This window comes from Patiria miniata, unplaced genomic scaffold (assembly GCF_015706575.1).
Source record: "Patiria miniata isolate m_02_andy unplaced genomic scaffold, ASM1570657v1 HiC_scaffold_7, whole genome shotgun sequence".
Taxonomy (NCBI): Eukaryota; Metazoa; Echinodermata; class Asteroidea; order Valvatida; family Asterinidae; genus Patiria; species Patiria miniata.
In genome coordinates, this window is record NW_024037074.1 from 43924020 (window position 1) to 43937320 (window position 13301).

Here is a 13301-nt window from a genome sequence, read left to right on the forward strand (position 1 = left end):
ATTCTATGCATATGGGAGGAAAAATCTAACACACATGCGACTAAAACCTTATACATTGACCAATGAGATTGCAGATATACATGTTGCTTGCTGCGTGTGGCACATTTGATTGGTTTATTTCGGAGGCTTGGCTATGTAACAGAATAGCTTGTTCCAAAAAATGTAGTCTGTCGGTAGCTAGTGGAAGGGAGCCAGACGAAGCACGTCCTTTATCCAAAATGGCAGCGACGCCGAGTCCCAGTGCGGGTAAATTTGGTTTTGCAAATAGGCCTAGGCCCTATCCATGTTTTTCAAAATAAATTTATAGTTTTGCCATGTTCTCTCTAATGTTTTCAAGCACTATGATATAGGAATTCTGGTAATCCTTACTTTTAGGACACCTCTATTTTTTACAAGTTCTGTTCAAAACTGACTTTTGCAGATGACTGTCCAGTACCAAAGTGACTTTTGCAGGCTAAAGCAGTATTTTTTCTTCATATAAACTCATGTTAGTTGTAGTTTTGAAAGCACTTTCGAAGAAAATGTGACTTTCCTACCTTTTTTCGCAGTCAGACGTGCATGTTGTAGTTCTCACACGCGTGAAAGCCCTACATAATGAAAGCCCGATGGTGATTGGCTGCTAAAAAAATTTATTAGTTTTGTTCCCAGACCAAAAGATTCTGATTACTCCTGAATCTTTTTGTCTGGGAACCAGACTAAAAATAAATAAGATGTTTATTTTTTATCAGCCAATCAGCATCCAGCTTTCATCGCATCGAGCTTTCACATTTGCCATCTTGGTTTTTGAGTCTGTTTTCTGGTTGTCATCGTCGTCTTTTACCCCTGAATTTCCCTCATAAATCAAAGCCCTGCCCTCTTTCCACAAAATTAAACCTGCTGATATTCAAGAAGGTGTCATTGCCAATTGTTCAGATGTGCCAAGAAGTATCAGAATGTCAATTTCGAGTGTCATTTAGTCACTTTTGGTGAGCATGGTGAGTCTTTCCCTTCCTATATAGGAACGGGGTCCTAAAAGTAAGGATTACCGGAATTCTAGTATTTGTTATTTCCTTAGTTATTTACGAAGAAACGCATTTACTCTGTTGAGAGTTGTATTTCTCGTGGTAATTTTGGCCACGAAATCGTCATCCACAACTTCAAGCCCATGATATGGCCTGCGCCTATGGCCTGGGGAATACAGGTCAGCTCGTACGCGAGCCAACTCGTATGCGACCAACTCGTATGCAGGACAACTCGTACACGGACAAACTCGTACGCGGGCCAACTCGTACGCGTGATAACTCGTACGCGGACCTACTCGTACGCGAGCCAACTCGTACGCGTGAGTATAGACCAGACTGAAACCGTTGGTTCGGGCGTGTAGGGAATTAGGGTCGGTCAGTTGTCCGGCACATTCTTTTTTTTCTTAAGTTAAGGGGATAATTTTGTGTTACTGAGTGGTCCCAATTAGTTCAGTTTTAAATCAGCTTTTTTTGCTCATAACAAAAAAGTTATGATTTGTTTTCCCCGTTCAATTTAAATTTGCTTATTTCGGTCCGCGTACGAGTTGCCTGGCGTACGAGTTGGTCCGCGTACGAGTTGTCTTGCGTACGAGTTGGCTGGCGTACGAGTTGTCTCGCGTACGAGTTGACCAATCCGCGTACGAGTTGTCTCGCGTATGAGTTGGTTCGCGTACGAGTTGACCTGTTTCCGGCCTCGGCTGCACTAGCGCAGTGGGCATGGTGGGTGCAGGCTAAGCAAATGTATTGGGGCGAAGTGTCAATTGATCTGTTATTGTACAAATGCTGGAGGCCTTTGAAGAAGGCCTGAAAAGAATGTAGCCCATAAATGTGGCCAATTTACTGGACTACCTCCGTCATGTCCGTAAATACAGTCTCAGATTCTTCCTATAACAGTTATTTAATCTTTTTTATTTCTTCCTAACTACTCAGGCAGTCAGGGCCTATAATTTAATTTTTAAAGTGCTTTTTTTTTATTTATATTGAACACTAGTTTTAAAGTTTTTCATTGTACATGTTGTAATGCCATTTCAATTCAGCTTTTGGGCTGCGATAGTGGCTTAATAATAATAATAAAATAAGGTAGTGTATATTTTGCCGGAGGTAACGCCGGCAAACTAACGTTTACTAAAGGTTTGCCGGCGGCAATCCATATCAACAGAGGGCGCTGTACTCTTTAAGATAGGGCTGAATTATAACATGTATTAAATTCCCACCAAAGTTGTGTAGCACAGTCGGTGCAGTGGTTAAGCTATTGCTCTAGTGAGTGGGATGTCCCGAGTTCGAATCCTGACCCCCGCCACAATTTTTAGGTTTTTTTTTCCAATCCCCAAATAAATAAGAATATTCTTCTTTTATTATTTTAATATGTCTCAAACATTTTATTGCAGAGTATTACTTTTTCTTTTTCAGATTTGTGGCTCTGGAGGATTTTTTTTAAAGGGAAATAAAGTCCGAAATTATAAAATGGTCTGATTCCCATCTTGTTAATACAAAAATACAACGATAATATTGGCATGGAGCCAGACTAAAATTTGTCACCGGAAAATGTTTAAGTACAAAAAAACAGTAACTGCGCATGTTCAGTGCATATCGGGCAAACTAACGTTTACTAAAGGTTTGCCGTCTCCGGCAAAATATCCACTGCCATAAAATAAAGGCCAAGTTGTAACATGTACCCGAAAATGTAGATGTTTATTTGTTACTTGATCGAGCAAACCTGGAAATGCGAGACGTCTGAGAAATGCCGAAATGTTTTTTCTATCAGTATCGCTATAGTAGGCCTTGGCCTAAGTATAATGAGGGATGTCAGCTGCTATGAGAAATTTCCTGCCACATTTCAATTCAAAAACTAAACCATTTTTAAGGGTTAAACATGAGAAATAAAGTGGAAAACAAGTTACTGATGATAGTATGAAAGTTTATACTTTAATCTACACAGTTGTGCATTTTTTTTTCATTTTTCATTATTAAACATTATACAACACCTGAATAAATCCCCGTCATCTGATTGGTGAATTGTAGATCATGTGACATATTATTATTCGTTATAATGCACGGTGCGACCATGCGTTATACCCATGCGTTATACCGTTTCACTTTGCGCTTGTTCCATGACGCGGTATTTGCGTGCAAAATGCATGCTGGTGTGCGCGTTCAGCGTAGCGCGTATTGTTCCAAAGAGCCAGCGCTACAGCGTTGGGTTCAAACATTTTCGTGAAGGGGAAGTTCAACATCTTTAAAATCAAAACAAATTGTAGTTTATAATTTACCAATCAAATGACGAGAATTTATTCAGGTGTTGTATAAAACAAATAACGAATGTTTTACGTTCGTGCTATGGAAAGAATAATTTCATTCGGTGACAGATTGAATGTTCTATTCCACTCGGCTTCGCCTCGTGGAATAGAACATTCAATCTGTCACCTCATGAAATTATTCTTACCATCGCACTCACAAACATTCGTTATTTGTATAATAACAAATGGTTCTAACATGTCTAATAAACTATCAAAAGTGACTTTTGGAATTTGCGCCATGGGGAGTTCTTAAAAAAATCAAACAACACAGTGCTCAATGGCAGATGCAAATCGCGCAACACATTTTCAAATGGAGGGGAGCAGTTGTTCCTCTTACCGTATGCCAACAAGTAACCCCTCATTCTAAAGAGGTTGAATACAGCTTTCTTTTCGTGTGACCGAAAAAGAACAGGCATACTGCCATTTTAACTTTAACTGCGAAAAAAATTGTAAATGTTGAGTAGGTCTCAAACTATTGAATATTGTGAATGTCATGCTGTATATTTTTGAAGTTCCTTTATGGAATTCACATCTTTAGGCCTATAACGGTTACGTCTCAATAGTCTGAAGTATCATTGGTCCGAAGTCCCATTGGTCATGTTGGCCCGACGTCCCATTGGTCCGATGTCCCATTGGTCAAACGTCCCATTGGTCCGACGAAACATAATACTGTGTAGTTCCACTGGTTCAGGTTGACTGACCCTAACGCTAACCCTAACCCTAATCCTATGGGGCGTCGGACCAATGGGACTTCAGACCAATGTAACTTCGGACCAATGGGACGTCAGACCATGGGAATTTCGGACTTATGAGGCATCAGACTTGTGAGTTGTCGGACGTATGTTATGAGGCATCACATTTATTTATTTAGCCTCATGGCTCCGACGCCTCATAAGTCCCAAAACAGTATTTGTTCATTGTTGGACTTATGAGGCATCGGACTTATGAGGCGTCGGTCCTTTGAGGCGGATTTATGCCTCATAGGTCCGACGCCTCATGTATGTATGAGGCGTCAGACCTATGAGGCGTCGGACTTATGATACGGCCCCTGCAGGAAGATAGTTACCTTTCCAATAATAACTTGTCCTTAACTTGGACCCAACATATCACCTTTTTTAACATTTGGACATGATCTGGCTACTACTAGTAAAGTAGTACTAGTACCATCACCAGATCCTGTCTAAATGATTTTAGAAAAATGCGATGAGTTGGATCCCAGTTACTCAGAATAACTAGGGAAAAGTAAAAAGTAAATCAAAAGTAGATGTTGGATCACTATAGGAGAAATAAACGAAATCTACTTCAATAAAAAGTGTGATTGTTTTTAAAACATGTCATAGGCCGAGTAAAGAAACCGATGAAAAGATAAAAAATAAAATAAAACAATTCTCACAGTGTGGATTCGATCCTGGAGCCTTTGGCACGCTGGTCCAACGTTTCACCAATTAAGCAACCAAAGCGCTCAGATAGAGTGGGTAGTTAGCAGTAGGCGGTATAAATGTTATATGATTTACAATGGTGTTTTTGAAATGTCATGATAGCAGTCGAAAATCGCATTAAGGCTGCCGCAACGATTGCAACTACATTTAAACTTTGTAACCTCTCAAATTTCGGCAAACAAATTAGACCTGTTGTTGTCTCGCCTGGACTTTGTTCAGGAAAGAGACTATGCAATCACCATGTCTGTACGTATGTGTCTTTTGGTTGAAGTTTTGCAAAATTGGTCTCATTTCAAAAGGTGAAGTCCAATTGGAGCCGAACTTGAATCATAGATGTAACATGGGAACCTGCATAAGATAACGATGTCAAAGGTCACATACCAAGGCCAAAGGTCATCTGAGGTCAATTGTAAAATAGGCTTACCATGTAAAATTGGTTGCATTTCAAAAGTTAAAGCCCAATTGGAACCAAACTTGGGTCATATATGTAACATGGCAATGAAGTCAGTTCAGTTCGTTTATGTCCACTAATTCATTTCATAGGAAATAACAGTACATGTAATTATGAAACTTATTGAACAATAAGTGGAAGAGGTCTCCAAAAAGCAGAGCTTTCAAATGGTCGTGATGTCGAAGGTCACACACCAAGGCCAAAGGTCACACTTTACAGACAATCACGAAAGCAGGCGAGATGCATGGTTCGAGAACCATCTTGTTGTATAAGTGTCTCTGAAGAAGGCCTAGCTGAGGCTGAAATATCAGGATATAAAATGGTTTGTATTTGTCTATTGCAGTCATTTAGCAGTTGGATTCATGTTCAATGTGTATTTATAAATAGATAGGTGATAGGGCTGTCCATTTTCGAACAATTTAGTATTTGATTGTTCGAAACATTTGTATTCTATTGATGATGGAATATTCGGTATATTTGAGACAGCCCTAGCACTAGCAGGTGCCTTAAAGGGCTCCTTCCATGTACAATGTAAAGGAGTCAAGATACAGATACAGTGCGTGACCGTTAACATTGTACAAATTCTTTGTGGACGTTTTCTTCGTAATTCTGGAGAATGACAAATTCTGTGCAAATTGTAATTTGCCTCATACACGTGTACATGTATGTACTTACATGTATTAATGAAATTTCAGCTCAAAATGTAGCAGATGCAAAAGTAAAGGTTAGATTTACATGGTTTGATTACAACACCCCACTGACTGGTCTAGCTATGCATAGGCAAGCCCATGGTTAAAGTAAGGGCAAGTTAGGACATTTTGAGCAAGAATCAGCTTTTTTGATATTTTGGTATGATGTGCGGTCATTTTTCTGAAAATAATCTTAAAGAGATATTGGGAAATTTTGCTTATTGATCATTATGTGTGTTTTGTTACAGACATTGAAAGAACTCTTCTGAGCTTTGAGAGGTTAGACAGAGCGTCACCAGAATTATGGCCAGAGCAGAGTAAGTTGGGAAATACTGGGAATTATAGTGACGTCAGTTTTTATCGGTTGCTATGCGTTGCTATTCAGCACTCCAGACTCGAGAACCATTGACTTTCAAGACGCCCACCTGTAACTTTCTTGTACATTAAATGTTTTTAAATTGTGCAGGTACTGCAAAGATTGGCTTCATTCACAAAGTGTACAATGTTGGGAATCAGTGTTTTGCCTTAATAGTTAAACCAATGTTTGGCCTTTGTCTTAATATGGTCTAGGTCTTCTGTACTCAACTAATTCTGTTTCTTTGCAGTTCCTGGTGTATCTGATTTTGCTCCTATGAAGAGTGTAAGTACAATTAATGTTAAACAAATTTGTGTAATTATTCAGAGGACTGTAACAAATGACATGTCTCAATTATCTCCAGATTTACTACTTTAGGGGGATCCAATGTCACTTTCTTAGTTCTTGTAAAATGTAGTGTAAATTCAGTGACTGGACCCTTTTTCTGAAATCGCACCGAATTTAAAAAAGTATCCAGGTTTAATGTTCTTTTAGTGATAGACAGATCCAGTAAGCCCCACTCACTGTGCACATGGGGAACAACCCGCGTGCCTCTCCAGTGCCACACTGCATTAAAGGCAGGTGCACGCTTGTCTGACATGAATGGGGCTGGATGGATCGGTCTGTTGAAATGAATGAAACATTGAGTTCAGTGTTGCATTTTGCAGCATGTTTTGCATTTAACATGTTCCTATGTGGTAATCCATATGCTAGTGTTTTTCAAATATCTTGAAATGGGTAAATTTGTAGTATTAAGACTTAATGCCTTTGGAATGTTGCATAGTTTGGCTTTCTCTTTTAAAATACAGCAATAGCTTCATGTTTTTATTGTCACCATCATTCCAAGCAGTAAGTGTGCAGGCATATTTAGTCAGATGCCCAGTTTGAATGCTGTATCATGTCATCTTTCAGCCACTGGGTAACACACAGGATACAGAATCACAGCCCTGGGAAGCAGACTTGGAACAGAATGACATAGATATGCTCAATGGTAGGACAATTTCTTATATCTGATACAATATAATTGACAGTACTCCCCCATTGTAACAGTACTGCCTGCTATAGCAGTATAATACAGACCAGTCTATAGATCCTTTCCCGTAAAGCCATTTGTGAGGTGTGTGCATTTGTTCCAAAAGGATAACCGTGTTTTAACTTTTTGTGCATTCATTCTTGCTGAATTAAAATAAAAAGAAAATGTACAGATGGCTACTGAATCCAAACGATGTATAGTATGTCTTGTTATACACACAGTGGTCCACCTAGACAGGTTAAAGTCTACAGGTAAATAGGTGGACCATTGTGCCTTGATGGGAACCAGTGCTGGTTGGAAGAGAGTAATACACTGGAAATGTCTTAACACATAGACTAATGTCTACAAAACATGTATGTGTTGGGGAAATACCATGTTGACTTTACAAAAAAACATAAACAGAATGTCACCAAGGCTTCTAAAGAAATGCTTTCCTACTTACCTTCAGGAAATTTGCCAACAAGATAATAATAATAATAATGAAAATAATGTAGTGCTTGTATCATGCCTTATGCCAAAGGTGTCAAAGTGCTTTACAATTATTATCCCTGTTCATAAGAAATGAGAACATTCCTCTGCAGCAGCTCGAGATCAGCACAATTTGGTCTCTACCTTCCCAGGTACCCATTTATACTCCTTGGTGAAGATAAGCAATCATAGTAAAGTGCCTTGCCCAAGAACACAAGTTTATAAGTACCATGTTCCCTGTTAGGGTTTGAACCCATGTATCAAGGCACACGAGTCCAACACCGTAACCATTGGACCACAGCATAACTATTGGACTACAACGCCCTAAAGAGCCCCAGATAGTAATTTAACATCAGCATTCAGTGAAGTGCTGCATCATCATGCAGTATGGTGATAACTTTCAAACTTGCCTTTTGATTTTGTACAGAGCTAGGTAGCCTGACAACAGCTAACCTGATGGAGAAAGTCAAAGGATTACAGAATTTGGCATACCAACTGGGCTTGGAAGAGTGTAAGTGCCTTAATTCTCTCCTCCCCCCCCCAAAAAAAAAATGCTCTGCTGTTTTCTGTTGTCTGTTGATCTTTTATTTGTTATACCACAAGAAAGCTGCAAATTGTGTTTCAATGCATGTAGTCCGAATAATGCAGCATTAAAATGTTATGACATACATTTAATTTAAAGACATGTAAGAACATTGCTGATTAATCAGAAATACCTTGTTTAAAAAGAAGATAGCTAGGAATGGTAGCCAATGTCAGGTCAACTTTTTCCACTTGAAATTGTATCGTTTGGAAGAAAACTATTGTTTTCTTCAAAACGATACAATTTCAAGTGGAAAAAGTTGACCTGACATTGGCTACCATTCCTAGCTATCTTATTATTATTATTGAAGGCATTTTTCAAAAGTGCCCATTTTTTTATGTTCACTAGCAATAGAATAAAATTACGAGACCAAACAAATTGTGCAAATGTTTTCTATTTTCTCTGTAGCCACTGAGTGAAAACTTCAACAGCTTAGTTGTCATGCACCCTATTTAAGAGTTGGAGCAATTTTCAATTGGAAAAAATGTACAAGAAGCAACTGTCCAACATATCTTTAACGATAATAGTACAGTATAAAGGTTTTGGTTGCAAGTGGTAGGAGTATGTGGTTAAAGTTAAGATCTTGATGTGGTAAAAGTGTGCCCTTTACCTACAGGATTCAAAATCTGTGCCCTTTTGTCATATGCATCATGCAAATGTTCCTTATTAGTAATAATGTTATAGAGTATAGATGATGGATAGCTCACAAATTCAGTGATGAGATACAAATTTACTGCCAGGATTCTTAAGTTGGTGTTGGTTATTGTCTTCATTTTGTCCACAGCTCGGGAGATGACAAGGGGGAAGTTTCTCAACATTCTGGTCAACGGAACAAAACGAAAGTGACCTCCAACTTGACCTCTGAACACTAACAAGTCTTCCTCTAGGGAACCATTATGGACACTTCGTAACATGGTGTATGGAAGTCCATTTATTTGATGTATTCTATGAACAATCACAGCAACTTGTTTAAGAGTATAATTTCTTTTACCATTACTTTCTTGATATGTTCACCCAAGGACCATCACACATCTGCCAAAATTAAACCTGTGAATTACCGTTACTACTGGTAGTTGGCACAAATTGGTTCAAATAAGGACCTCAAGCCCTGTGTTAGGTATGTAACAGTACTGAAACCATCAAAAACGGTTGGAAATTTGCAGGAGTAAGGGAAATTAATTTTAAAAGAATTTGTAAACCACATCAAATAAATGCTACATACTACACTTCGTATAAAATTATTAGACAAAATACAGGATTTTAAAAATAAGTATCATCTCCATTTGGCAAGTAATTTCTCTTTTTTTATAAGAAATTGCTCCTGAATTAGTCTGATGGAGTGTTGATCTAAGTGTATAAGATCATGCAGCATTAAGAGTGTTCAATAAGCAGAGAAAAGACTTATGACCATGCTGATATGTCTCCATGTCTTCTTCGTAATAAAAAGTAATTACAACATTCGGAGTTCCATCTGATTTCAATCAATAATTGTTTTAAATTAGTGGAAGTTTTGCTTGTGTACGCCATTGTCTCATGTAACATGGCTTACAGATAAAGGAGTAGCAAGCATGCAACTTTTTCTCGGATCCACCGATTTCCTTGTGTTTTCTGCTTCTCATGAATGCCATTACAAATTAAAAAAACCAAAGTCTTGTGTGGTTTCGGAGTTTCCTCGTGTTTCCTAAATTCCCAGTTGCATGTCTGGGGTAGCGTATCACAAAGATCAAGGTCATGTCCTAAGCTGTTTTAATATAGGTTTTCCCGGCTATTTTAAAACATTTTTCGTTCAAATTCACCGATTCTTATATTCAATTTCATCCAGCAACATCGATTTGGGGCACTTTCAATGTTTAATTGCGTCTTTTGTCAGACAATTTCAAATTTAGTCCAAACAAATTCAAACAATGAGCACACGTTTTCGACCCAGTGTATTCGATTTCGTCTCGTCTATGCTGAATTGTGTTATTCAGAAATCTAATTCATCTAATTGATTTATATAAGACGAATTTGATCTCTGAATGCTGCCATTCGGCAACAGCTTAGACGGATTTGATCTGTAATGACGAATATTCTCGACCCGGTGACTAGACTTTAAATTTGAATGGTAAATGACTAAGCTGGTTTTGTTAAAAGCATGTGAAATTTTTTTCGCACGAAATTGAAGGCTACAGTTGGTGAATCTGAATAAAAAATGTTTTTAAATAGCCGGGAAAACCTATATATGGACTTCACAAATTTGAATATAACCTTCTTCATCGCATTTTTAAGTTACAGTTCATCTATGACCTTTTTACTTGTATGGAATTTGTTCTAAAACTTTCCTTCATGTGGGCATTTTGTAAATAAACAAGTTCTCTTTGTAAAGTGAAGGTCTGGATTTCAAGACGTGTCATTCCTGAAAGACTCAAAAATTATTTTCGGTACTCGGTGGTCTGTCCTCAGTGAATGAAATTGGATAAAAAATTGCAATCAAAAAGGTTAACAGGCAGAATAATTTTGAGCTTAAAAAAAAATGTTGAGTACACAGTTTTGAACATGGTAAGTGATTTAGTATACAACTAATGTCCAACTGTGAATGCCAAACTGAGTACTTCCTTTGATTCCTTGTCAACAGTGATGTGACTTTGGTTTTTCAGATGAAGCCAATTTCTGTTTTGATGTGCAACAGTGCAGTGCAATAATTGGCAATTTCACTCTTTGATAAAGTCCATTGTTATATCGTGTGCTTGGATAATAATTTCATTGGTCTAGGACAGCTCATGTCTGGACAATAAAAATTCATGTCGCACACCAAGGGCGATATCGCACCACGCTCATTACGCATGTGTGAAACCTGCCGCTTGTGAAACGTCACATGCTCAGTCTCATATTGATTGGCTCAGTCTCATGCCCAGCAGGACATCAAACCTTCAGTTATCAAAGGTGGGTGCATACTTGTTCCCTAACCCTAACCCTAATGGATTTTGGGGAACATCAAGTAGACTCCATCAAAGGTTACATTGCAGTGTTTTAATTGATTTATCGCACAGTAAGTTACCAGTACAGCCATTTATCATTGTGAGTTATTGCCATAATATACTGTAACAAAACAATTGTTGACTGCTGTGATTTGTGATATGCTGTTTTTAACCCCCTCGGCCTGACGCATAGCACCCGAGGCGAATGTGCCCCTGGGGTGTTAGAACCGTCATATCGCACATCACAGCAGTCAACAATTGTTAAATATTAAACCACTAATAAATAAATTGAATAAAAGCACTTCAACACCAAAACTGTTGAGTCACACAGGGAACTGTTAAAGAGGTTGTGGAATGCTCGAAGACATTTCCGTCATTTTGGGGGTAAATTTAGCCTAAGGTGTGATGAAATAAAAACAACTATTGTTTCGGTCATAAAATGAGTACAAAAGGTACTTTTGAGAGCTGTTTTTCAAGTCCTGTCATGCCTGTTTTGACCCGAACGTGCAATTTGTGTAAAAGTCGTCGTTGCGGGCATCAAACAAAACACAGTAAATCGTGACGTAATAAACAGGACTCCCGACGCAGAGTAGCATAAACGAGTCCTGTTTATTACGTCACGATTTACTGTGTTTTGTTTGCTGCCCGCAACGACGACTTTTACACAAATTGCACGTTCGGGTCGAAACAGGACCTGAAAAATAGCTCTCAAAAGTAACCTTTGTACTCATTTCATGACAGGAACAATAGTCGTTTTTATTTCATCACACCTTAGGCTACATATACCCGAAATATGACGGAAATGTCTTCGAGCATTCCACAACCTCTTTAAAGTTTAATTGTACCAAGTACTTTATGAAACCATCTCTTAAATTCAGAATTCTCTAAAGGACCCTCCACTCAAGACTTTGATAAGATTCATTCCAAGGTGAAATTCTTGAGGCACAACGTAGCTTTGCTGCTACAGTTATGAAACTATAAATCTTTGACATTTTTTTAATACGATTAAAGAAATTAAGAAAATATACAATATAAGGGCCACTATACAAAACTTTGATTACTTATCATTAAATTCTGAATTGTAAACTTGTGCAATGATTATTATGATATTTAGTCCCGATGTGGAATCATTTTGAAGAAAATAACTGATAAAACTGTAAATCAAATTCCAACTTCAGGTCATAAGTTATGGTAGATACAATAAAATAAACTGGTATACATCCTGAGTAGCCCACTGTACATGTATTAGGCTTACATTTATGAAGTAAACTTGAGGAAAGAATACCGTTAAACAATATTGTCTGTAGAAACGGCTAAAGTATACCACACAGCAAAAGACAAACCAACCAATGTGCATTAAAAGTTTATAGAAAAATAAAAATAATAATACACAGCTCTAAAACAATGATGAAGTTGTACATAATGATTTTGGAATATTCCTGTTTAAGTAATTTCTAGAAACTTGGGGGACAAAAAAATCCTTCCTTGTTTTTCAATGTAACATCATAGGAAAAAAAGAAATAGTTTACCTGCCCGAATGGGCACAAAAACTGAATTTTGTACAAGGCTTTGGAGAATAGGACATACAAGGTACCGGTACATCTACATGTATGTGTTATTCTGCCGATGATGTCACATAATGAAGGGGTCTTATTTTGTGGGCAGGGGCTCAAGGGAAGAATTTGTTGTCTCAAAGTCTCGATAAATAACTAATACATGAAAAATACTCTGAAATCTGTATTTCTCATGTATTATTAATTGTTTGGGAACCATTTGTATAGTTTTCCTCTTTTAATTTCTATCATGTGTTCAACTAAAGCAACAATTTCCAATAATTAACAATTAAGTACTTTTAATATGTATATATATATAGGCCTATATACATGTATATATACACACACTTAGATTTATCAATTCTTTTTCTGTACGTATCTTGAATACCCTCCTAATAATAAATGGAGTGTCATGGCCTAGCAGTTAAGAGCACCGGACTCATGTTCTGGTGTTTCAGAGGCAACAATGACGTGG

The 13301-nt window shown here is 37.8% G+C and overlaps 1 protein-coding gene across 1 annotated transcript; it reads left to right on the forward strand.

Annotated features, from left to right (window-relative positions):
* The first annotated feature begins 90 nt into the window (after positions 1–90).
* On the forward strand, positions 91–10699 carry LOC119718856 (protein lin-52 homolog). Its single transcript, XM_038188275.1, has 6 exons — positions 91–246; positions 6126–6194; positions 6483–6517; positions 7145–7223; positions 8161–8244; positions 9101–10699. The coding sequence occupies exons 1-6, from the start codon at positions 219–221 to the stop codon at positions 9160–9162; spliced, it is 357 nt and encodes a 118-aa protein (XP_038044203.1). The 5' UTR covers positions 91–218; the 3' UTR covers positions 9163–10699.
* Positions 10700–13301: the final 2602 nt, after the last annotated feature.

What these genes read in the sequence shown, in the direction of transcription:
- LOC119718856 (XM_038188275.1), top strand. Translation starts at nt 219, where the DNA reads ATGGCAGCGACGCCGAGTCCCAGTGCGG. An exon ending in TGACATAGATATGCTCAATG is followed by an intron (nt 7,224 to 8,160) that starts GTAGGACAATTT and finishes GATTTTGTACAG; the next exon opens with AGCTAGGTAGCCTGACAACA. An exon ending in CCAACTGGGCTTGGAAGAGT is followed by an intron (nt 8,245 to 9,100) that starts GTAAGTGCCTTA and finishes TTTTGTCCACAG; the next exon opens with CTCGGGAGATGACAAGGGGG.